The sequence below is a fragment of the Bufo bufo genome, chromosome 6, assembly GCF_905171765.1.
Source record: "Bufo bufo chromosome 6, aBufBuf1.1, whole genome shotgun sequence".
NCBI lineage: Eukaryota > Metazoa > Chordata > Amphibia > Anura > Bufonidae > Bufo > Bufo bufo.
Window position 1 is genome coordinate 344,794,519 of NC_053394.1, and position 25,530 is coordinate 344,820,048.

General features: G+C 43.4%; 1 protein-coding gene across 3 annotated transcripts in view; it reads left to right on the plus strand.

Moving 5' to 3' along the window:
* The window catches only part of LOC121005271 (BPI fold-containing family B member 4-like), a 126,739-nt gene that overhangs the window by 23,157 nt on the left and 78,052 nt on the right, over nt 1-25,530 (plus strand). For 2 of the 3 annotated variants that reach the window (XM_040437903.1, XM_040437904.1), the window contains 3 exons: nt 10,849-10,988; nt 14,911-15,397; nt 17,395-17,499. In XM_040437903.1, the coding sequence (XP_040293837.1) occupies nt 10,865-10,988; nt 14,911-15,397; nt 17,395-17,499 (716 nt within the window). In that variant the 5' untranslated portion in view covers nt 10,849-10,864. The remainder of the gene's footprint in view (nt 1-10,848; nt 10,989-14,910; nt 15,398-17,394; nt 17,500-25,530) is intronic. The other variant, XM_040437905.1, reaches the window with a different exon arrangement.

Genomic DNA, 25,530 nt, shown 5'->3' on the forward strand with positions numbered 1-25,530 from the left:
ACATGGCATGCAATGTATTGGGAAGCTGGAAAAAAATCCAAATTAGGTGGAATTGGAAAAAAAAAACAATTCCTCCACCGTTTTACAGGTTTTGTTCCTATGGAAAAATGACCTGTGCCCTTCATTCTCTGGGTCAGTATAATTACAACAATACTACATGTGTATAGGTTTTTATGTCTAAATGGTGTAAAAATAAATGTAAACTTTGAGAAAAATAACTTTTTTTTTACATCACCATATTATGACCCCCATAACTTTTTTATAGTTATATCTACTGAGCTGTGTGGGGGCTAATTTTTTGCATGAAAATCTGTACTTTTTATTAATACTATTTTGGAGTGACTGCGACTTTTTGATCACATTTTATTACATTTTTTGAGGTGAGAGAAGGAATAAAAAAAAAAATTGGCCATTTTGGCCATTTTTTCCATTACACCATTCACCGTATTGGAAAAATATTTTTATATTTTAATAGTACAGGTGTCTTCGGTTGCTGTGATATCCATGATGTTTATATTTTTTGTTATTTATTTTTTATTATATGGAAAGGGGGGTGATTTAAACTTTAATATTTTTACGTTTTTTTACTTTTTTGTTATGATTTTGAAACTCGTATTTGAATACAAAATAAAAAAAAAAATAATAATTCTGAACAATCATGGATTGTTAAAAAACATTTATTACTGAGAATTGTTAATTTTTTATGTTGGCCTGCCACCTGGTGGCTAAAATAAGAATTGCAGATTTAGTGCCCTGAGTCTCTTTAGCGAGACTCAACATATTAACCCCTTAAGGACGCAGGACGTATCGGTACGCCCTATTTCCCGAGTCCTTAAGGACTCAGGGCGTACCGGTACGTCCTAACTTGAAATCAGTATTCCGGCGCCCCAGGGGTTAATCAGAACGGGATTTCGGCTGAAATCCTTCAGCCGGCATCCTGTGACAACGCCAGGGGGGGTCATGTGACCCCCCCATGTCGGCGATCGCAGCAAACCGCAGGTCAATTCAGACCTGCGGTTTGCTGCGCTTTTTGCAGTTTCTGATCCCCGCGGTCCCTGACCGCGGGGATCAGAAACTTTTGAGTGCCTATAATCAATATTTTTCACCCCCCCCTGCACCCCTGCACGGGGGTGTCGCATCCGGTGGGGGCGTTGCGGGAGGCGGGCGGTGCGGCAGGCGGGATCGCGATCCCCCGCCCGCCTCCCCATGAATGATCGTTGGCTTCTAGTGGGTTATACCAGGGTGCCAGCACATTGCTGGCACCCTGGTATAAACGGCTGACATCTGTGCAGATGTCAGCCGATTAACCCTTTCCATACCGCGGTCCGTACGGACCGCTGTATGGAAAAAGTTAACTGTCATCGGTCAGGGAGCTCCCTCCCTCTCCATCGGGGGGCTGCTGTGCCTTTGCAGCCCCCCGATGGAGAGGGAGAGAGCCCCCAGAGAGCCCACCTCAGCCCTGTGCTTACACTTCCCCGTCTGCGAAGTTTCCCGTCTGGGAAGGTTCCCATGGCAACAGGACGCCTGCTCAGGCGTCCTGCTGTCCATGGTGCTGAACAGATCTGTGCTAAAAGCATAGATCTGTTCAGTGTAAGTAAAATACAGTACAGAACAATATATATTGTACTGTATTATACAGACATCAGACCCACTGGATCTTCCAGAACCAAGTGGGTCTGGGTCAAAAAAAAAGTGAAAAAAGTTAAGATAAAAAAAAAAACATTCATCACTGAATAAAAATTAAAAAAATAAAATACACTACACATATTAGGTATCGCCGCGTCCGTAACGACCTGATCTATAAAACGGTCATGTTACTTTCCCCGCACGGTGAACACCATAAAAATAAAAAAATAAAAACTATGAGAAAATTGAAATTTTGCCCACCTTACTTCCCATAAAAGGTAATAAAAGTGATCAAAAAAGTCACATGTACGCCAAAATAGTACCAATCAAACCGTCATCTCATCCCGCAAAAATTATACCCTACCCAAGATAATCGCCCAAAAACTGAAAAAACTATGGCTCTCAGACTAAAGAAACACTAAAACATGATTTTTTTTGTTTCAAAAATGAAATCATTGTGTAAAACTTACATAAATAAAAATAAAGTATACATATTAGGTATCGCCGCGTCCGTATCGACCGGCTCTATAAAAATATCACATGATCTAACCCCTCAGGTGACCACCGTAAAAAATAAAAAATAAAAACGGTGTAAAAAAAGCCATTTTTTGTCATCTTACGTCACAAAAAGTGTAATAGCAAGCGATCAAAAAGTCATATGCACCCCAAAATAGTACCAATCAAACCGTCATCTCATCCCGCAAAAATTATACCCTACCCAAGATAATCGCCCAAAAACTGAAAAAACTATGGCTCTCAGACTAAAGAAACACTAAAACATGATTTTTTTTGTTTAAAAAATGAAATCATTGTGTAAAACTTACATAAATAAAAATAAAGTATACATATTAGGTATCGCCGCGTCCGTATCGACCGGCTCTATAAAAATATCACATGATCTAACCCCTCAGGTGACCACCGTAAAAAATAAAAAATAAAAACGGTGTAAAAAAAGCCATTTTTTGTCATCTTACGTCACAAAAAGTGTAATAGCAAGCGATCAAAAAGTCATATGCACCCCAAAATAGTACCAATCAAACCGTCATCTCATCCCGCAAAAAATGAGACCCTACTCAAGATAATCGCCCAAAAACTGAAAAAACTATGGCTCTTAGACTATGGAGACACTAAAACTTTTTTTGGTTTTAAAAATGAAGTTATTGTATAAAACTTACATAAATAAAAAAAATTGTATACATATTAGGTATCGCCGCGTCCGCGACAACCTACTCTATAAAATTACCACATGATCTAACCTGTCAGATGAATGAAAAAAACGTGCCAAAAAAGCTATTTCTTGTTACCTTGCCGCACAAAAAGTGTAATATAGAGCAACCAAAAATCATATGTACCCTAAACTAGTACCAACAAAGCTGCCACCCTATTCCGTACTTTCTAAAATGGGGTCACTTTTTTGGAGTTTCTACTCTAGGGGTGCATCAGGGGGGCTTCAAATGGGACATGGTGTCAAAAAAAACCAGTCCAGCAAAATCTGCCTTCCAAAAACCGTATGGCATTCCTTTCCTTCTGCGCCCTGCTGTGTGCCCGTACAGCGGTTTACGAACACATATGGGGTGTTTCTGTAAACTACAGAATCAGGGCCATAAATAATGAGTTTTGTTTGGCTGTTAACCCTTGCTTTGTAACTGGAAAAAAAATATTAAAATGGAAAATCTGCCAAAAAAGTGAAATTTTGAAATTGTATCTCTATTTTCCATTAAATCTTGTGCAACACCTAAAGGGTTAACAAAGTTTGTAAAATCAGTTTTGAATACCTTGAGGGGTGTAGTTTCTTAGATGGGGTCACTTTTATGGAGTTTCTACTCTAGGGGTGCATCAGGGGGGCTTCAAATGGGACATGGTGTCCAGCAAAACAGTCCAGCAAAATCTGGCTTCCAAAAACCATACGGCGCACCTTTCCCTCTACGCCCTGCTGTGTGGCCGTACAGTAGTTTACGGCCACATATGGGGTGTTTCTGTAAACGGCAGAGTCAGGGCAATAAAGATACAGTCTTGTTTGGCTGTTAACCTTTGCTTTGTTAGTGTAAAAAAATGGGTTAAAATGGAAAATTAGGCAAAAAAATGAAATTCTCAAATTTCATCCCCATTTGCCAATAACTCTTGTGCAACACCTAAAGGGTTAACAAAGTTTGTAAAATCAGTTTTGAATACCTTGAGGGGTGTAGTTTCTTAGATGGGGTCACTTTTATGGAGTTTCTACTCTAGGGGTGCATCAGGGGGCTTCAAATGGGACATGGTGTCAAAAAAACAGTCCAGCAAAATCAGCCCTCCAAAAACCAAACGGCGCACCTTTCACTCTACGCCCTACTGTGTGCCCGTACAGTAGTTCACGGCGACATATGGGGTGTTTCTGTAAACGGCAGAGTCAGGGCAATAAAGATACAGTCTTGTTCAGCTGTTAACCCTTGCTTTGTTAGTGGAAAAAATGGGTTAAAATGGAAAATTAGGCAAAAAAATGAAATTCTCAAATTTCATCCCCATTTGCCAATAACTCTTGTGCAATACCTAAAGGGTTAACGAAGCTTGTAAAATCAGTTTTGAATACCTTGAGGGGTGTAGTTTATAGAATGGGGTCATTTTTGGGCGGTTTCTATTATGTAAGCCTCGCAAAGTGACTTCAGACCTGTAGTGGTCCCTAAAAATTTGGTTTTTGTAAATTTCTGAAAAATTTCAAGATTTGCTTCTAAACTTCTAAGCCTTGTAACATCCCCAAAAAATAAAATATCAATCCCAAAATGCTACAAACATGAAGTAGACATATGGGGAATGTAAAGTCATCAACATTTTTGGGGGTATTACTATGTATTACAGAAGTAGAGAAACTGAAACTTTGAAATTTGCAAATTTTTCAAAATTTTTGGTAAATATGGTATTTTTTTTATGCAAAAAAATTTTACTTTTTTGACCCAATTTTAGCAGTGTCATGAAGTACAATATGTGACGAAAAAACAATCTCAGAACGGCCTGGATAAGTCAAAGCATTTTAAAGTTATCAGCACTTAAAGTGACACTGGTCAGATTTGCAAAAAATGGCCAAGTCCTTAAGGTGAAATAGGGCTGAGTCCTTAAGGGGTTAAAATCAATTACCTGCATCCTCCCTTCAGATGCCGTGATCTCACTTGATCACGGCATTTAAAGGCTTTAATTACCGCGATCAGCATTATTACCGGTCGCGGCAATTAGCTGCTGGTTTCTGCTGTTAAACTACATAACGGGGGTATTCCATTTCTATTAATAAAACATAAATTTTATTAATTAAGTTAAAATAGATGGCCGTAAGAATAATAAGTGATAATAAAAGTACAAAAGTTACTTCCTGTCATACGATACATATAGTACAGGAAACTCAAAAGTAGTGAGAACTTTAGTGATTACTTTGTTGAATGGTTCCAGAGTGCAGCCGTTGTCCGGGGAAGCGGAGAGAATCTTCCCTGATGTAGTTCAAAATGCTGCAAAAAATTGTAGGATTGAGTGCAACATGTCCCTGTTAACGCCCTATACTGTGGCTACTAAGCAAGCCCTAATAGCTTAGAATTAGAGCAGCCTAACCACAGGGCACTCGTCCTAAAAAGGGCGACCCCTTCTGAAACCTTTCCCTCAATTACTGGCCTTGAAAAAAAGAAACTATCCTATTCCCTACATGCACGTTTTGCTTTTCAGTTCAGAAAAAACTCATCTGGGGAAATAAAAGGAAGTTGGACAAAAAATACATATTAATGAGCTGTATGTACAGACAAATAAGTAACATTAAGCTCACAAGTGGAGGTTCCTGATATGGTAACCTCAACCAAAGCAGCAGGGAGAGGGAGGTGACAGCAAATAACTATACTGCACCTTCATTGGTAGGGGCTTTATGTCACCCCCCGGATCATAGATGGCTGAAACGCCATTAATTCCGCCAGTTTTATATTGGGAAATGCCTCTAAACTAGGCTAAGTTAGCCCTAGAGTGAGGCTTGGTACGCACCATCAGGACGCGCCATTTCAATGATGTCAACACGTCCTGGCATACATGCGCATGTGCAATCCCTGTGAAAGACACTGCCGGGATCCTATGCAAGTTTACGCTGGTGGCAACTGATAACATCACTGCGTAAGAGCGCACTTCCTGTCCGTGCGTTCCTCAACTGACTAAGTTGCCAGGCAGCCAGGATCTAGATAGAGTTCCGCACTAAAAGTAAGGCATTTGTGGCGGATGATTGCCTAACAGTAACCTGAATATAATGACACAAAAAACAATGACCTGCTGGTTTCTGCTGTTTGAAACAGCGGAGACCCGCCGGCTATGATGCCCGCTGCACGTGCGAGCGGGCACCATGTTTGCCCATCGCTCCAGCACCATACATGTACGGCACTGGTAGTGAAAGGATTAAATACATGTCAGGTTAACAAAATATAATAGTCTATTTATGGTGAAAAAATATTATCATAATGTTATGAACATGTAAACAGGAGACAAAGACACCTGTTACACCCCCGACCCCAAATGTCAATTGAGGGAGACCCAGTGGCATACTTTTAATGGAGCAAACCTGAAAACTGCTACGGAGCCAATGGGGGACCAGAACTGAAGTCCTTCTCTTTCTTGGTGTGAACACACTGCATTTTCACACAACCATCACAAGGGGGAGCAATAGATGATATTGATGACTTCAGCTTGCATTTCAGTTAATTCTAACTGCCTACAGTATATTCCTATGCAATTAGCTCCCCCTAGTGGGGGCTGCAGGCAGCCAGCAGCTAGACAGACAGCTTTGTAATTAAGATTGTAGGATTTATCAATGTATTTATGCCAGTTGTCTGACGTGGATACATTGAGAAATATGGTGGTCAGAATATGTGCCACATTTATGAAGCACCCGTTCTTCTTTACTGACAGAAGTTGGATAAGTGGGTAAAGCCAGGTATGACTTTTATTTATTTTATTAGAATTCGAATTAAAATAAATAAAATGTAAATTCATCAGAAATTTGGGGCATTGCACTTTGCATTCTGGGAGTGATTAATACATTGGGACTGAGTGGGGCAGGAGAGGCCCATACTAAGCTTAGCTATTGGGCTCTATGAGATCTGTTGTATGCCCCTGATGAGGCCAGAATGTACAGGTTTGGGTACTTTCACACTAGCGTTTTTCTTTTCCGGCACTGAGTTCCGTCAAAAGGGCTCAATGCTGGAAAATAACTGATCAGGTATATCCCCATGCATTCTGAATGGAGAGTAATCCGTTCAGGATGCATAAGAATGTCTTCCGTTCAGTCATTTTGACTGATCAGGCAAAAGAGAAAACCGTAACATGCTACGGTTTTATCTCCGGCGAAAAAAACTGAAGACTTGCCTGAATGCCATTCCATAGGAATGTATTAGTGCCGGATCCTGAGGGCAACAGCGATAAGAAGACGTCACTGGGCTCGGCGCATGCCCAGTGACACTTTTGAGGCTATTGGATTACACAGGCACAGGCAGTAGGCGGTATTGCGCCTGCGCGAGATTTCCAGTGGACGTTGTTTATAACGAGGAGGCATGCTTGGGCTCTAAATTAAGGCAGGCTAGGCACTACAGGGGGTGTTATTATTGGGCTCAAAGGGTGATGAATAACGCCCCTCTGGGCACCTTCAAGATTCATTTGCATAATACAAAAATTGCTTTTTTAACTAAATGAAACCTTGAAGAGAAGAAAGAAGACCACTGCAGGAAATACGTTTTTTTTTTATTAAACATTGCAATGGTGACAGCTTAATATGGTCAAACCAGGTGACAGATTCCCTTAAATAGGAAATATAAGTATGTATATTCGCAGTTCTGCTGTGAAATGACATTGTTATACAGCCAGTCTTTGGGGGTGTATTAATTTACTTTTAATTTAATTTAATTCTTTTAATTCACAGTATGTCAGACAGACATGTGACAGGCCCTTCAAAGGGAACAGGCATTGGCAAAAATGTTTCTGGCGCAGGCATAAGTAGCAGCAGAAGAAGGTGGTGGGTTTAGAAGCAGGTGCCTTGACCAGCAACTCAGCGGTTCTTGAATGGTTGACTCTGTCTTCTACTTTGTCGCAACAGACACCCCCAGCCAAAAGTCAGTGGGTTTCTCTGACACAACGCTTAGTTGGCATGGCCCAAGAGCAGGCTCTATGCCCCCACCTATCCCCAACCTGCCTCTTTCATTTTCTGTTCCCTCAGCACAAGAAGTATTATATGCAGTAGGCTCGGCTCCACTTTTCAGCGAGGACGAGCTTCTAAAGGACAGTCAGCAGCTACTGCCCATCCAAGATCTGGAGGAGACATCCGCCACTTCCTCCAATAGACGGGCAAGTAGTGATTATCAGAGTTGCGTGGAAGCTGTTGTTGCGATTGGTCAGGCTCCTGGTCCTGAGACCGTTGAGGGGGACATCAGTGACATGCAGACAGTAGTGGATGATGATATAGCCAATCGCACTTGGGAGCCTGGTGAAGAATGACCTTCATCATCATCAGGAGAAGAGGGTGGCACCTTGCTCGTGAGGCAGCAGCTGAGCCAGCAAGATGGTAGTGTGGCCGTGAGTCAGCAGGGTGGCAGCAGTGCGAGGTCAGGAGCCAAACGTGCCTGCGGTAGACTGCCCACTTCGCAAGAGCCTACCTGCCCGGACAGTAGCGTTGCAGGGGTTTGCGGAGGCAGCGAAAGCAGGCAGTGAACGTGGAGTGTTGGGGCAAAAATGCGTATTCGGCGGTGTGGCAGTTTTTTGTTTATCCGTCGGAGGAGGTGAACATGGCCGTTTGCCAAATCTGTGGGCAGAAGGTGAAGCGTGGCCCGGGTGCACCACAGCCCTGCGTCAATACATGCAGCATAACCATAAAGTGGCCTGGGAAAACCGTGGCTTCGATGTAGTGGTCAAGCTTGCCACAACAATCGCTACATCACCCAGTGGCCCGCATCCCTTTTCCTGCAGTCAAAGCTCCAGTCAAAGAGAACTGTCTTCCTTCTCATCATCTACTGGTCCTGATGCTCCTGCTCCTCACCCTCCTACTCTTCATTACGCATTTCGTCAGCAATCGATCAACGAAGCGATTGCAAAAAGACAACAGTACGCGTGCACTCATCCAATGGAGCAGAAGCTGAACGTACTCCTGGCCTAGTTGCTGGTACTGCAGTCCCTCCCTTTCAGAGACAGCTCTCCGTGCTTCATCAGGAATTAGAATCCTGGCTTTCTCCTCGCCAACTCAAAATCAGAACCATGGTCACAAACAACGGGAAGAACATGGTATCGGTGCTGCATCAAGGAGGTCTGAGCCATGCTCCCTGCATGGCACACATGTTTAATTTGATTGTAAAGAGGTTCCTGAAGCCTTCCACCCATCTGCAAGACATCCTGAAAATGGCCAGGAAACTGCACATGCACTTCAGCCACTCTTACACTGATGATAGAGGTGGACAGGAGTACACCCCTGTGTAACTTTGAAGTTAGCCAGTGGCAGCTCATGCGTGACACCTGCCATTTGCTCGGGCCCTTTGAGGAGGCCACTTTATTTGTCAGCCACCAGGACTACGGGATGAACAACGTCATTCCACTTATTCATGTCCTGGAACAGATGCTACTAAATCTGGCTGGCCAGGGAACAGGAGACATGGTGCCTATATCTCACAGTCACATGAGCCCTGTGGGGGCTGAACTGGAGGAGGAGGTGGAGGACATTCGTGCACAAGCAATGTGTAGAGAAATAGGTGGTTTTTCTGCACAGGTGACAGGAGAGGAGGAGCAGGAGCAGCCAGAGGAGCTACAGGGCAATGAGGAAGACCAGGCAGATGGCCCAGACACACCATGGCAGTATGCAGTGGAGATGGAGGCAGGGAGTTTCTCCAAATCACCTGTTCAAATGGCCCGATGCATGCTCAGTTGCTTGCGTAGTGACAGCCGAATTGTCACCATACGGAAGAGGGATAACTACTGGCTCTTCACCATGTTAGACCCTCGCTACCACTCTAAAAGGGGGGCCATTATTCCACCCACTGAGAGGAAGGACAAACTGAACTACTATCGAGACATCCTATGTAGTCATTTGGCCGCTGCCTATGTGCGTCATCGACCATCCTCACGAAGGTCTGACCGGGGGGGATGTCTGCTGCACTCATGTTATACTGCCATGGCTGCTGAATGGGGGGGGGGGGGGGCGGATGAGCAGTTTTCTTCACCCGGCTAGTGAAGAAACTACTCACCAGCAGCAGCAGCTAGACATGGAGCAGAACCTGCACCAGCAGGTTCTGGCATACCTGGACTGCACCCTGACACCCCACATCGAAGATTCCCTGGACTACTTTGCAGCCAAACTTGATTTGTGGCTGCAACTGGCAAAGTTTTCCTGCCCGGCCAGTAGTGTGGCATCAGAGCGGGTGTTTAGTGCGGCAAGGGCCATAGTTACCCCAAGGAAAACTCACCTTTCCACCCAAAATGTGGAGAGACTGACCTTTGTGAAGATGAATCAGGTGTGGATCAGCCAGGATTTCCCCACACCAGTGTCTGATGCATCAGACTAGATCATTCATGGTGCCACACTCAAACTTTGTCAAAAGAGACCAGTTTCTTCTGGCTACCTGCTTTAGCTTCTATTCTGATGCTGCCACCCGCCTGATGCCACACACCTGCTGCCAGGTAATCCTACTACCACCCACCATCTTGTGCTGATATTGGCTAGGCTTTTGCCCCCCACCTCCCCACTCTGTCACTGAGCCATACTGTGGTCTTCTCATGCTGCTGCCACCTCACCACTTTGTCGTCTCCTCATGCTGCTGCCACCTCACCACTCTGTGGTCTCCTCATGCTGCTGCCATTTCATCACTCTGTCACTGGGCCACTCTGTGGTCTCCTCATGCTGCTGCCACCTCACTACTCTTTCACTGGGCCACTCTGTGGTCTCCTCATGCTGCTGCCACCTCACCACTTGTGCTATGCCAGGATTTAGTAAACCTCCGGGGGGCACTGGCAGAAGCAGCAATAAAGCATTCATAAACTGTCAACTCCGTATACCGCTGAGAAGTGAGAGGTCAAGTTTAAGCACACAGGAAAAGGTGTGCTTTGGGGGGGTGGGGCAAGTCTATTAAAAATACAAAAAACATTAATAAAGTATATAACAAAATGTGTTAGCATGACATTAGGGACATTTTAACAAAAATGTATTCAAAAGTTTAGTTACTCTTTAACATTACTTTTATTTTGTATTTACTTTGCCAGATATATCGATCCAAAGATGTACAGACAATGGCGTGTCTGCTTCGTATGTATATTGCTCATCCAGGCTCATGGTTATAGTAGTGCTGACAGAGGAAACAATGGGGCTAAGCTTCGAGTGTCAAATGGAGCGTTAAATAATGGTGAGACATACATTTCATAAAATATTAAATTCGTTTATGATTCATCTACTGCTAGAGTTGGGGATCCATTCGTTTTTCCAGAGGTAATCTCAAGCTACGGTATACAGAACTAGGGCATGTGCATAGCTAAAGACATATGTGCCTGTCTTCATACTGCCTTCTCTGAGACACACTGATTTCAGTTTTGTATCTGTTATATAGGCCTGCCATGTTGTTTTTGAAGAAATAACATTTTATTAGTTATAGATCACACATCGTGCTGTGACTGTGAGGAAGAGTCGTTGATATTTATGAGCTGTCAGCATCTCCAATGCTCCAGCCACTGTTTGAAAGCTTTCTCCCTATCATTGTGGGTTGTAACTGTCAGTTATCAACAGGAGGGCAAGGGGGGGGGGGGGGGGGGGAAGGCAAGGATAGCCAACAGCTCTTCAATACTGAGGACTCCCTAGCTCATGCAAATCATTGAGAGGACTCCTTCCTCCCAGTGCAATGCAAGCTCTGCAATTAAGGCTAGTTTCAACTAGTGTTACAGTGGTCTTTGGCAGGCTGTTCTGGCAGAGAATAGGCTTCTGGAGCTTTCTGGATAAGGCGTAGCTGGATGTTACTGCAATAACCGTCAGCCCCATTAAATATAATAGGTTCCAGAGGAGATCCGGTCACTACCCAACAAATATGGATGAGTTCGACCAGACAAAAAACACTGCGAGCAACTGGGTTTTTGTCTGCCCGAATCTTGCCATATTTGCTGGGTAGCGGCCAGATCTCTGCGGATCCCATTACAGAGAATGAGTTTGGCAGGCTGTGGCAGACCGGTAACGCAGATGTGAAAGAAGCCTACTAATGTGTACATTTCTCATAAACTACATGACAGGCACACATAACAGACACAACATTGAAATCAGCATGCTTGTCACTATCTTGCCGTCAGAGACCCAGATGACAGCGACTTATTCCCCATAATGCAGATATCTTGGATTACCGAAAGTACAAAACCTCCACAAAAACTTCAAAATATATTCACCTTTAAAATTTTAATTGAAAGTGTTATATCCCATGGTTGCAGCAATTACTGAATTTATCATATGATGAGATGGATCACTAATCACTTCTCACTGCTTGGGGGTTAAACTTTATTATGTATTAGCACATAAACTTAATGGTTATTTGTCAGTTACTATTCACATTGCTGAGGCAGAATACCGTACTTGAATGTTCTAAGCAACATTTGAACAGTTTTTAGCATACAATAATTATACTTCTGACAGATCACTTAAGATTCACAGGAATCGGTGTTGTACTCACACAACCTTCAGAACAGTATTGAATACATACTGTACCTCTCTTTAGGACAGTGTTAGGGAAGGTTGCTGACTTGGGTCACTGGTCAGTTAAAGAATCAAACTGAAAACTAACAGTAAGGGTCCATTCACATGTCCGTTGTGTATTGCGGATCCGCAATTTGCACCGGGCCGGCACCCCTATAGAAATGCCTATTCTTGTCCGCTATTGCAGAAAGAATAGGACATGTTCTATTTTTTCGGGAGCCGCGGACCGGAAGATAGGGGCCGTGCACAGGAAATGCATCTCTTCCGGCCCCATTGAAAATGAATGAGTCCGCACCAGTTCCGCATACCCATTCCACTTTTGTAGAACTAATCAAAACCAATACTGATCCACTACTGATCTTTTGTAGTACTATTTACATCAATATTTATCATCTGTTTGCGAAGGTAAAAAGACCCTAACTTATTTAAACCCCCAGACTGCTAAACACATTAAGACCTCAAATCAGACTCCCAAAATTACTGGAGACCCTAGACCAGACCTCTATTTAATTTCAGATCCCAGACCAGAGAACCCTAAAATTAATTCAGACCCCAGACCTTGCAAAAAAATGAAAAATGTATACTCACCACTCTCAGGGGTGCACAGGTAGCAGTCGTTACCAGGCCCAGGAGCCTGTGGGGGCCAAAGATCCTTGTGCCTTCATGATGACACCTACATATCACACCTTAACCTACCACGTCAATGTTGTACCTGGGCTGTCTAGGGCCCACCAGTAACATTTATTTTGCGGGCCCATCATATAGATACATCCAAATATTCCCACTCCCACAACAGCAGACAGCAGCAAGATGCTACAAGATAATTGATTATGGGGTCCCTAAAGCAACTTTGAGAAGGCAAGTCTGTGGGAAAGCATACTTACCAACATTTCAGTGGGTAAAATAGTGGCATATAAGTCCCATCCTGGGAATGCCCCGAGCCTGCACAGAAACAAACACTTGTGGGCGGGGTTTGTGTTAGCCCTGCCTATTTTCGACCCATGACTGGCAAATTTGCCAGTACTGTCTATGTCAAGGCTATGGGAGTTAGGATGGGCTTTACTTTCTGAGACTGGAGCTCTGGGCATGCAGGAGGGAAGCAGATTATAGGAGATGACTCCAGGTTCTGCCTTCCCTGATGCAGTAACGTTGCCCACAAGATTGATGGAACAGTGTCCATCTCTTCCTTTTAACAACCCAGCAGTTCCTCAAGCAGTCCCTTTTAAAGAACTAGCAGTCTCTTAAACAACTCTAAAAACTGTTGGTGTCTGCAACCTCTGCAATGCACAACATATAATTATACCCCAGATTATAATTTTGGGCAAACCTGTAACTCCAATGACTTCATGCATGCAAGGCATATATTTTTTAAACAGGACTAATATTTATTTGTAAAATCACCCAAATAAGTGATAAAAAATCTCCAGCATAAATCAATCTTCTTCTCTCTGTGAATCATATGGGGTTTTTCCTTCACTGAATTTCAGGGTTCTTTTTTTATTGGTCTCCATTATCTCAAAAACTAGGTCCACTAGAGATCTTTTTGGTTCATGGATGGCACGGTCCAAACCTGGGTACTTCCAATACCCGGAAGGAACTTGGCAGACTGATATATAGCTGTCTGGGAAATGATTCAGTTTAACTTGCATTTTATTAATTCAAATCCCTGATCTTTCTATGTTTAGGATCTTGGGGTCCTATTCAGTAATTGATTGACATCCCTGTATGATTGTGTACAAAGATACAGTAGCTGTCAGTCACTAAGTATGACCTCTGACTGGACTCCCAAGCATAAAAGTACAGAAGTTTATATCAAAAAGGTACAATATATACAGGACCTGTTCCCATAAAACTATATGTATCAACCTGCTCAGCAGCTCCTGCTTTATAACGATGCTGCTCAGATTCCATGTTCAATGTGATGGGTTCCCCTTACAAGTTACCAATTACAATAAGTGTTCCTAACATCGAACTATATAATCAATAAAGGTATTGTCTGTTTAGGAAAGTTCCCTTAAACCCTAATGCCATTTTGAATTAAAGGCGTTTCCCAATCTCCTAACATCGGTGACCTGCCTGTCCGACAACCTGCACCCCCACTGATTGGCTGGTCTAGCACTTTGAACAAAGCCAGAAGTACACCTCTTATCAAAGTGTAGTGGCCATGCCCATTACATTCAAGTGAATAGGAAGTGAGCCTCAATAACCTAGCATGGCCACTACACTTTGAGCAGAGCTGTGCTTCCACCTTCGTTCAAAGTGCTAGATTCTGCTCCATCAGCTGCAGGGAGCAACTGATTAGGGGAGCTGTGGGGTGTCAGAGGTGTCCTGAGGTGTACTAAGGATAAGTCGTCAATATTAGGAGCCTGGAAACTTCAATAGAGGAGAATCACTTATTTGGGGCTGTTCCTTATGATAACTTCCCCATGAGAAAATGAAGCATGGTTTCTGTATTTTCGGTACTCATAGGTATAATAGGATAACTTAGTCACACAGTTGGATTTCAGACATGAAATTGTTCATGGTTTGGGTATGTGTTGTTGGAACATATAAAAGGTGGCATGAAATATGAAACATATATATGTTTTCATTTACAGCTGTCTCAGGCCAAATGAAAGGAAAAAATTCGCAGAACAATTTGAACATGCCAGCCATGGGTAGTGGTGGTGGGGACCTTGTTGGGGGTTTGGTTGGTGGGTTGCTTGGTGGTGGGGGTGGAGGAGGTGGAGGTCTTTTGGGTGGTGTCCTGGGAGGTGGAAATGGAGGTGGTGGTCTTTTAGGTGGTGTACTTGGTGGAGGAGAAGGTGGTGGAGGTGGCCTTCTTGGCGGGCTTCTTGGTGGAGGTGGTGGAGGTGGTGGCCTTCTTGGTGGTATTCTTGGAGGTTCTGGTGGTGGTGGGCTACTTGGAGGCCTTCTAGGTGGTGGTGGTGGTGGTGGTGGAGGCAATCCCCCTGGTTACCCCGATCCTCAAATTAATGGTGGCATCCTAGGAAATGGTGGCCTGCTTGGTGGACTGCTTGGAGGAGGACTTCTAGGAATACTTGGCAAAGGAGGACTTCTAGGAACAGTACAGGGTATAACTGGGTAAGATATATACTGCTTGTGTTATGTTGACATGGTATTGGAAGCTAGTGAAAAGTAAAAAATTACTCACATATTTGTAAGATGTTTAAAGAATATTTACTACCATTTAAAAAAAATGTCTTCTATTAATGGGAATCTGTCACCATGATTCTGAACTATTATCTGCATTAACACATGAGTAGTACTGCACAGTTACCCACAGCCTCTACAATGGAATGCAATTATAATAATAGGTACAATGGGATGAACAGTTATAGGGAAAAAATTTACCTTAAGGTAAAGGGGTTGTCCCATGAATAAATATTTAACATTTTTTAAAACAGCAACTGGATCTGAATACTTTTGTAACTGCATGTAATTAAACATTTATTATAGCTATTGAGTTATTCAATGAAATCCATATATAGCACCACCTGCTGTTTGTTCTTTTTCAAATTTCTCTATCCACCTCACTGAGGTAGACACGCATGTTCTGTAACATCCTTCAAGTGCCACCAGCTGCCCCCTGAGAAAGGACACACCCATTGAACTGCCAGTTTTAAATAATTCTATGAAAGAAATTGGAGCAATGAAAGGGCAGATCTCTAAATGTATGTGAGGTACAGGGCTGGTTCTAGTTTTGGTAGAAAGAGATTGTCATGTACTGTATGATTTTCTGATTTTCATTTTTTTTAAATTAATTAATCATGGGATAACCCCTTTAAATACCAGCTCTAATAATAGAGAATGATCTACCATGAGCCAATGTAAATTTTCTGCAATGCTAGATTGCTGTCATCATTCTTGCCATACCATCACCTGCAAAGGTTCTTTTACGCAGGCAGATTAATTGCCCCTAATAATATAGAAGGTCAATCGGCACTACATTTTTACTGGGCAATTATTGGGAGGGGTTTGAACAGATCTCCGTACAGCATTCAAACGAAGTTTTGACAGAATCGACTTCGGATCTATGATCTTAAGCTCGCTTCACTCAACACTATTAGTAATTCCTAAGTGACATTGACATACATGTCTATGGGTAAACGGATAGTAAAAGGTGTTATAAACAACCTCGCTATTAACACACTGCATTGTCTGATTTTTTTTAAAATCAAAAATGGGCCAAAATTATCCCTTTTCTTCTTCACTGTCTTCTGACCTGTAAAATGATCATTGTCATTTTGTGCAATTTGTCCAAAACAAACTGCAAAAGTTTCGTATTCGGTAGAATCAAAATTTTTGGGGGGAAATTCATAATGAATTTGATTAGTTTAGAATTTATTCACTTGTCTCTACTTCTGGCACAAGTCTCCTTCCTCTATTTATGACTTTTAGTAGTTTTTATAAAAAAAATTATGACTAAGGCTACTTTCACACTTGCGGCAGTGCGATCCGGCAAGCAGTTCCGTAGTCGGAACTGCCTGCCGGATCCACCGATCTGGATGTGACTGAAAGCATTTGTGAGACGCATCAGGATCCTGATCCGTCTCACAAATGCATTGCAAGAACAGATCCGTCTCTCTGCTTGTCATGAGGACAGACGGATCCGTCTTGTATTTTTTTTCACATTTTTACCGGTCTGCGTATTTTGAATGCCGTATCCGGCACTAATACATTCCTAAGGGGAAAAATGCCGGATCCGGCATTCAGGCAAGTCTTCCGGTTTTTTTGACCGGAGAGAAAACCGTAGCATGCTGCGGTTTTATCTTTTACCTGATCAGTCAAAAAGACTGAACTGAAGACATCCTGATGCATCCTGAATGGATTGCTCTCCATTCAGAATGCATGGGGATAAAACTGATCAGTTCTTTTCCGGTATAGAGCCCCTAGGACAGAACTCTATGGCGGAAAAGAAAAACGCAAGTGTGAAAGTACCCTAATGTGTCTTTGTACCATTATCTAATTAAGTATGTATTAATTATAGCATAGCTACATGGTTACTGGTGCATGAGAGGATTTTTAGGTAGCGTTCCTATACAGAAAAGCTGTTGCACTGTTTCTACTATTTCTTTCAGACTACGAATTATAGACCTTACACTTCCACAAATATCTTTGCGTCTTTTGCCTGGTATTGGAGTACATCTTAACCTCTACACGAAAGTGGCAATCAATGGAAATAGGTAAGTCAGTATTTTAACCTTATACAATTGTGAGATAATAAGGTTATATCCAGATTTCTTGCCAAAATGTTTGCATCTGTCTCATTCATTTGAATGAAGTTGATAGAAATCCCTTGGATTTTTCAGTCAAGGAATTTCTGTAGTGAATCTGCCTGATGTGAAAACACCATAAAGGAGTTTAAAAAAAGTAAAAACAAATTGTGTGGTTTTATGATTTTGAAAAATTCCAAGAAGCAATTTGTATGAATACAGTCCTGATCAAAAGTTTAAGACCACTTGAAAAATGGCAAAAAATCATATTTAGCATGGCTGGATCTTAACAAGGTTCCAAGTAGAGCTTCAACATGCAACAAGAAGAAATCGGAGTGAGACAAAACATTTTTTGAGCATTCAATTTAACCACTTAAGGACCACAGGTTTATACCCCCCTAAAGACCAGGCCCTTTTTTACAATTCTGCACTACACTACTTTCACCGTTTATTGCTCGGTCATGCAACTTACCACCCAAATGAATTTTACCTCCTTTTCTTCTCACTAATAGAGCTTTCATTTGGTGGTATTTCATTGCTGCTGACATTTTTACTTTTTTTGTTATTAATCGAAATTTAACGATTTTTTTTGCAAAAAAATGACATTTTTCACTTTCAGTTGTAAAATTTTGCAAAAAAAAAACGAGATCCATATAGAAATTTTGCTCTAAATTTATAGTTCTACATGTCTTTGATAAAAAAAAAATGTTTGGGTAAAAAAAAAATGGTTTGGGTAAAAGTTATAGCGTTACAAACTATGGTACAAAAATGTGAATTTCCGCTTTTTGAAGCAGCTCTGACTTTCTGAGCACCTGTCATGTTTCCTGAGGTTCTACAATGCCCAGACAGTACAAACACCCCACAAATGACCCCATTTCGGAAAGTACACACCCTAAGGTATTCGCTGATGGGCATAGTGAGTTCATAGAACTTTTTATTTTTTGTCACAAGTTAGCGGAAAATGATGATTTTTTTTTATTTTTATTTTTTCTTACAAAGTCTCATATTCCACTAACTTGTGACAAAAAATAAAAACTTCTATGAACTCACTATGCCCATCACGAAATACCTTGGGGTCTCTTCTTTCCAAAATGGGGTCACTTGTGGGGTAGTTATACTGCCCTGGCATTCTAGGGGCCCAAATGTGTGGTAAGGAGTTTGAAATCAAATTCTGTAAAAACTGACCAGTGAAATCCGAAAGGTGCTCTTTGGAATATGGGCCCCTTTGCCCACCTAGGCTGCAAAAAGTGTCACACATCTGGTATCTCTGTATTCAGGAGAAGTTGAGGAATGTGTTTTGGGGTGTCTTTTTACATATACCCATGCTGGGTGAGATAAATATCTTGGTCAAATGCCAACTTTGTATAAAAAAAATGGGAAAAGTTGTCTTTTGCCAAGATATTTCTCTCACCCAGCATGGGTATATGTAAAATGACACCCCAAAACACATTCCCCAACTTCTCCTGAGTACGGAGATACCAGATGTGTGACACTTTTTTGCAGCCTAGGTGGGCAAAGGGGCCCATATTCCAAAGAGCATCTTTAGGATTTCACAGGTCATTTTTACAGAATTTGATTTCAAACTCCTTACCACACATTTGGGCCCCTAGAATGCCAGGGCAGTATAACTACCCCACAAGTGACCCCATTTTGGAAAGAAGAGACCCCAAGGTATTCGTTGATGGGCATAGTGAGTTCATGGAAGTTTTTATTGTTTGTCACAAGTTAGTGGAATATGAGACTTTGTATGAAAATAAAAATAAAAAAAAAATCAGCATTTTCCACTAACTTGTGACAAAAAATAAAAAATTCTAGGAACTCGCCATGCCCCTCAAGGAATACCTTGGGGTGTCTTCTTTCCAAAATGGGGTCACTTGTGGGGTAGTTATACTGCCCTGGCATTTTCCAGGGGCCCTAATGTGTGGTAAGTAGGTAAATGACCTGTGAAATCCTAAAGGTGCTCTTTGGAATATGGGCCCCTTTGCCCACCTAGGCTGCAAAAAAGTGTCACACATGTGGTATCGCCGTATTCAGGAGAAGTTGGGGAATGTGTTTTGGGGTGTCATTTTACATATACCCTTGCTGGGTGAGAGAAATATGCGGACATCTGAATGGAGCTTTACAGGGGGGTAATCAATGACAGGGGGGTGATCACCACAGTCATTGATCATGCCCCTGTAAGGCTTCATTCAGACGTCCGGATGCGTTTTGCGGATCCGATCCATCTATCAGTGCATCCGTAAAAATCATGCGGACATCTGAATGGAGCTTTACAGGGGGGTGATCAGGGAGTCTATATGGGGTGATCACCACAGTCATTGATCATGCCCCTGTAAGGCTTCATTCAGACGTCCGGATGCGTTTTGCGGATCCGATCCATCTATCAGTGCATCCGTAAAAATCATGCGGACATCTGAATGGAGCTTTACAGGGGGGTAATCAATGACAGGGGGGTGATCACCACAGTCATTGATCATGCCCCTGTAAGGCTTCATCAGACGTCCGGATGCGTTTTGCGGATCCGATCCATCTATCAGTGGATCCGTAAAAATCATGCGGACATCTGAATGGAGCTTTACAGGGGGTTGATCAATGACAGGGGGGTAATCAATGACAGGGGGGGTGATCAGGGAGTCTATATGGGTGATCACCAAAGTCATTGATCACGCCCCTGTAAGGCTTCATTCAGACGTCCGGATGCGTTTTGCGGATCCGATCCATCTATCAGTGGATCCGTAAAAATCATGCGGACATCTGAATGGAGCTTTACAGGGGGTTGATCAATGACAGGGGGGTAATCAATGACAGGGGGGTGATCAGGGAGTCTATATTGGGGTGATCAGGGTGATCAGGGGCTAATAAGGGGTTAATAAGTGACGGGGGGGGGGGTGTAGTGTAGTGTAGTGGTGCTTGGTGCTACTTTACTGAGCTACCTGTGTCCTCTGGTGGTCGATCCAAACAAAGGGGACCACCAGAGGACCAGGTAGCAGGTATATTAGACGCTGTTATCAAAACAGCGTCTAATATACCTGTTAGGGGTTAAAAAAAACACATCTCCAGCCTGCCAGCGAACGATCGCCGCTGGCAGGCTGGAGATCAACTCTCTTACCTTCCGTTCCTGTGAGCGCGCGCGCCTGTGTGCGCGCGTTCACAGGAAATCTCGGCTCACGCGAGATGACGCCTATTGGCGTTAGTGTGACCTGGGAGCGCCGCAGAAATGACGCCTTTCGGCGTTAGCGTGACGGTAAGTGGTTAATGAAAACAACGAATAAACTGAAACAGGCTGTTTTTCAGCTGATCAAAAGTTTAGGACCACACCTCCAAAAAAAAACTAAACCCCCCCAAAACAGAAATCCAACTTCCAAACATGAACTCAGTAATGAGTAGCTCCGCCGTTATTGTTTATCACTTCCAAAATTCGTTTCGGCATGCTTGATGCAAGCGTTTCCATGAGGTGAGTGGGAACATTTCTCCAAGTGGTGAAGACGGCCGCACGAAGGCCATCTACTGTCTGGAACTGTTGTCCATTTTGTAAACTTCCCTTGCCATCCATCCCCAAAGGTTCTTAATTGGATTTAGATCAGGGGAACACGCAGGATGGGCCAAAAGAGTGATGTTATTCTCCTGGAAGAAGTCCCTTGTCCTGCAGGCATTGTGTACTGTAGCGTTGACCTGTTGAAAAACCCAGTCGTTACCACACAGACGAGGGCTCTCAGTCATGAGGAATGCTCTCTGCAACATCTGGACATAGCCAGCAGCCGTTTGACGCCCCTGCACTTCCTGAAGCTCCATTGTTCCACTGAAGAAAAAAGCACCCCAGACCATTATGGCGCCCCCTCCACTGTGGCGCGTAGAAAACATCTCAGGTGGGATCTGCTTGTCATGCCAGTAATGTTGGAAACCATCAGGTTAAATTTTTTCTCATCAGAGAATAAAACTTTCTTCCACCTTTGAATGTCCCATGTTTGGTGCTCTCTTGCAAAGTCCAAACGAGCAGTTCTGTGGCGTTCAAGGAGGAGAGGTCTTTGAAGACGTTTTTGTTTTTGAAGCCTTTCAGTCTCAGATGCCGTCTGATGGTTATGGGGCTGCAGTCAGCACCAGTAAGGGCCTTAATTTGGGTCGAGGATCGTCCAGTGTCTTGACGGACAGCCAATTGGATCCTCCGGCTCAGTGCTGATGAAATATTTTTGGGTCTTCCACTTGACTTTTTTGTTCCATAACCCTCAGGATCATTTAAGAAATTCCAAATGACTGTCTTACTGCGTCCCACCTCAGCAGCGATGGCGCGATGTGAGAGACCCTGCTTATGCAGTTCAACAACCCGACCACGTTCAAAAAGGGACAGTTTTTTTTCCTTTGCCATCACAACGTGTGACTACCTGACAGAAAATGACAATGAATCCACATCTTTGCACAGATTTGGCCTTTTATTTCACAAATTTTTATTAGAAAATTGGAGCATACAACATCTTCCACAGTGTCATATTACCGTAAATTACAGTATAATTTGCTCATCACATTACAAGTATTCAGGATAGAAGACATCGGATGAAAAGTTTTCATTTATATTAAAGAAAGAAACAAGGCCGTGAAGGATGACCAACAAACAAACAATAATAAACACTGCGCCACAGTTAAAATCAAGCAGTAGTAGTAGAATTGAGGTATATATCTTTTACACTTGTAGATCTGGCAAAGATGGATAGTATTTGGATATATAAGACGCCCATTTTCGCCACCTGACGCTGACACTTGATAACCGGCAAAGTTGTTTTGCAATCAGTAGTTCCATGCCATAATTGTAGTGGACTTTAGCAATGATTTCTGGTGTGGTTGGGATGTCCCTACTCTTCCATCTTTTAGCTATTGCGACTCTCGTTACTGTTAGTATATGAAAAGCAATAGTGAGGTCTTTTAAATCTAAACATTCCAGCCCCAAGGAGAGCAATGCTATTTCCGGGGATATGGGGAGTGCCTTCCCTATTACAGCACCTATAAGTGATAATATGTTGGACCAGAAACGGTTGACAGCAGGGCAGGTCCACCAGATATGCATTAAGTTGCCAACTGCTGATAGGCATCGCCAGCAAACATTTGAGGTGGTTGGATATATGATGGATAGGCGATAAGGAGTATAATACCACCTATAAAGGAGTTTTCTTGAGGCCTCCAGGTGGTCGACACACTTCGAGGTTTTAGAGCTCAGGGAGAAAACAAAGGATTCCTTTAGATTCCCATTGTGAGAAATCAGTATCTGGCAAGCAGGCGCTGAAAGCTGACAACGGAGCATCCATAATCTTGAGTGGAAGGATTTTCGGGATAAGTGGACACTTGGTCCATACAGTGGCGTCTCTAGCTTTCAAATTTTGGGGGGGCACACTGGGGGCCAGGACAAAAGTAGGGGGGGCAGCTATAACAACGATACATTTACACAAGTATGCTTAGAAATGCTGCAATACTTTACCCAATACCTAAAACCGCAACAGGGAAGAAAAGTCCAGCTGTCTGTGGATGACACTTTTATAGAGAGGGGGATCTGTGGATGACACTGTTATGGGGGGGAATCTGTGGATGCCACATACCGTATATAGCATCTTATGCTATTTGTGTCATCCACAGATCCACCCCATGACAGTGTCATCCCCATTTCCCCCTCCATAACAGCATCATCCACAGATCTCCCTCCCTATAACAGTGTCATCCACAGATCTCCCTCCCCGCCTCTCACAGGAGTGTACATATATAAAATAAACATATTTCACATGAACACTTACAGTTACTTGGCTTGGCCCTTGGGGATCTCGGACGCCACTTCAACACTTTGGCTGGGGGCTCGGCGGAGCTGATGTTGTGTTTTATCCTAATGAGAAAGATTTCATAATAAGGATTTGGAGAAGGGGCAGAGGGATAGCAGAGCAGAGAGAGAATGGTGCTGCTACTAGGGGGTCATACAATGGGGGAGTAATAAAACCCACCATAATGCCCCCCAGTAGAAATAATTCTCCTTATAATGTGCAAAACATACCCCCTTATGCCCCCAGTTGAGCTAATGTCCCCCATAATGTGCCAGTATAAAAAAAAACTATATAGTACCCCAGTAAATGCCTCCATAGTGCTCCTCTCCCCCTTCCTGCTAGTGGCCCCCATAATGTACCAGTATAAAATGCCCCATATATCGTGCCCCAGTAGATGCCCTCAGTGTCCCCCATAATTTGCAAGTATAACATACCCCTTCTTAGTGCCACGCGTAGATGACTCCATAGTACTCCGGTCTCCCCTTCTCCATAGTACCCACCATAATGTGTCCCAGTATAAAATGCTACTGTACAGAGCCCCCCATATAAAACACCCCTTCTTTGTGGCCTCAGTAGATGCCGCTATAGTGCCCACCAATAATGTGCCAGTAATAAGTGCCCTCAATAACGTGCCACTGCCAGTAACAAGAGCCCCCCAATGTGCCAGTAATAAGCCCCCATCACGTGCCAGTAACAAGAGCCCCCATCACATGCCAGTAATAAGCCCCCCATCACGTGCCAGTAATAAGCCCCCATCACGTGCCAGTAATAAGCCCCCCATCACGTGCCAGTAATAAGCCCCCCAATGTGCTAGCAATAAGCCCCCCATTACGTGCCAGTAATAAGCCCCCCCATTACGTGCCAGTATTAAGCCCCCCCATCATGTGCCAGTATTAAGCCCCCCATGTTCCAGTATTAAGCCCCCCCATCATGTGCCAGTATTAAGCCCCCCCATCGTGCCAGTATTAAGCCCCCCCATCATGTGCCAGTATTAAGCCCCCCCATCATGTGCCAGTATTAAGTCCCCCCATCATGTGCCAGTATTAAGTCCCCCCATCATCATGTGCCAGTATTAAGTCCCCCCATCATCATGTGCCAGTATTAAGTCCCCCCCATCATCATGTGCCAGTATTAAGTCCCCCCATCATCATGTGCCAGTATTAAGTCCCCCCATCATCATGTGCCAGTATTAAGTCCCCCCATCTTCATGTGCCAGTATTAAGTCCCCCTCCATCATCATGTGCCAGTATTAAGTCCCCCCCATCATCATGTGCCAGTTTTAAGCCCCCCCCATCATGTGCCAGTATTAAGTCCCCCCCATTGTAATAAGCCCCCATAATGTGCCAGTAACACTATTTAAAAAAAACAAACAAAAAAAAAAACACTTATACTTACCTCAGTGTCAGCGATGCGATGCAGACTCTTTCTGTGTCCCGCGCTGTAAGGCTCAGGTGGCGATTCGCGCCGTCTACGCCGGCCTCTGATACGCTGCCGGCCTAGTGCCTGCAACCTATCAGAGGAAGGGGAAGGGACACGCCTCCCCCAGTGGCGTAGCGTGGGTTGCCAGCCATCGGGGCAAGCCAGAAATTGCACCCCCCCCCCCTACCCCAGGCACGCCCCTTTTAACAGATACTGTAGTAGATCACCTGCAGTCCTATGTAACACCACAGATAACACAGTGATAACTCTGAGTACAGATAATGTAGTAGATGGGTGTAAGCCCCCAGAATTCAGAACACACACAGTGTGACCTGAAGTCTGGGGCCGAATGCGGCAGGGTGGGCCATATTCTCAATCTCCTCCCCCAACCCTACTGTGAAACAGATATGTGCATGGACATTATTATTACAGTATAATACCTCCCCATACCTGTTACATCCAGTGACGTCTCCTGTGATGTAGACTCTCCTCGACGTCTTCATTCAGAGATAAGACCGCCATGATACTTTCTTTCAGCCGCTTCTCGTCTCTGCAGAGTTTCACAGAATTTTTTTTAGGTTCCTCACTTTACTATCATCCTCTCCTTCCTGGTGTCTCAACAACTCATCCTGCTGCTCCCCAATACTGGGCTAGAGCCAGATAGTCCCCCATTCCTCTTAATATTATTTCCCCTGTATATTATAATGTCCCCCTCTTTGTTAATAATACAATAGCCCCCTCTTTGTTATTAATATAATGTCCCCGCTTTATTATTAATATAATGGCC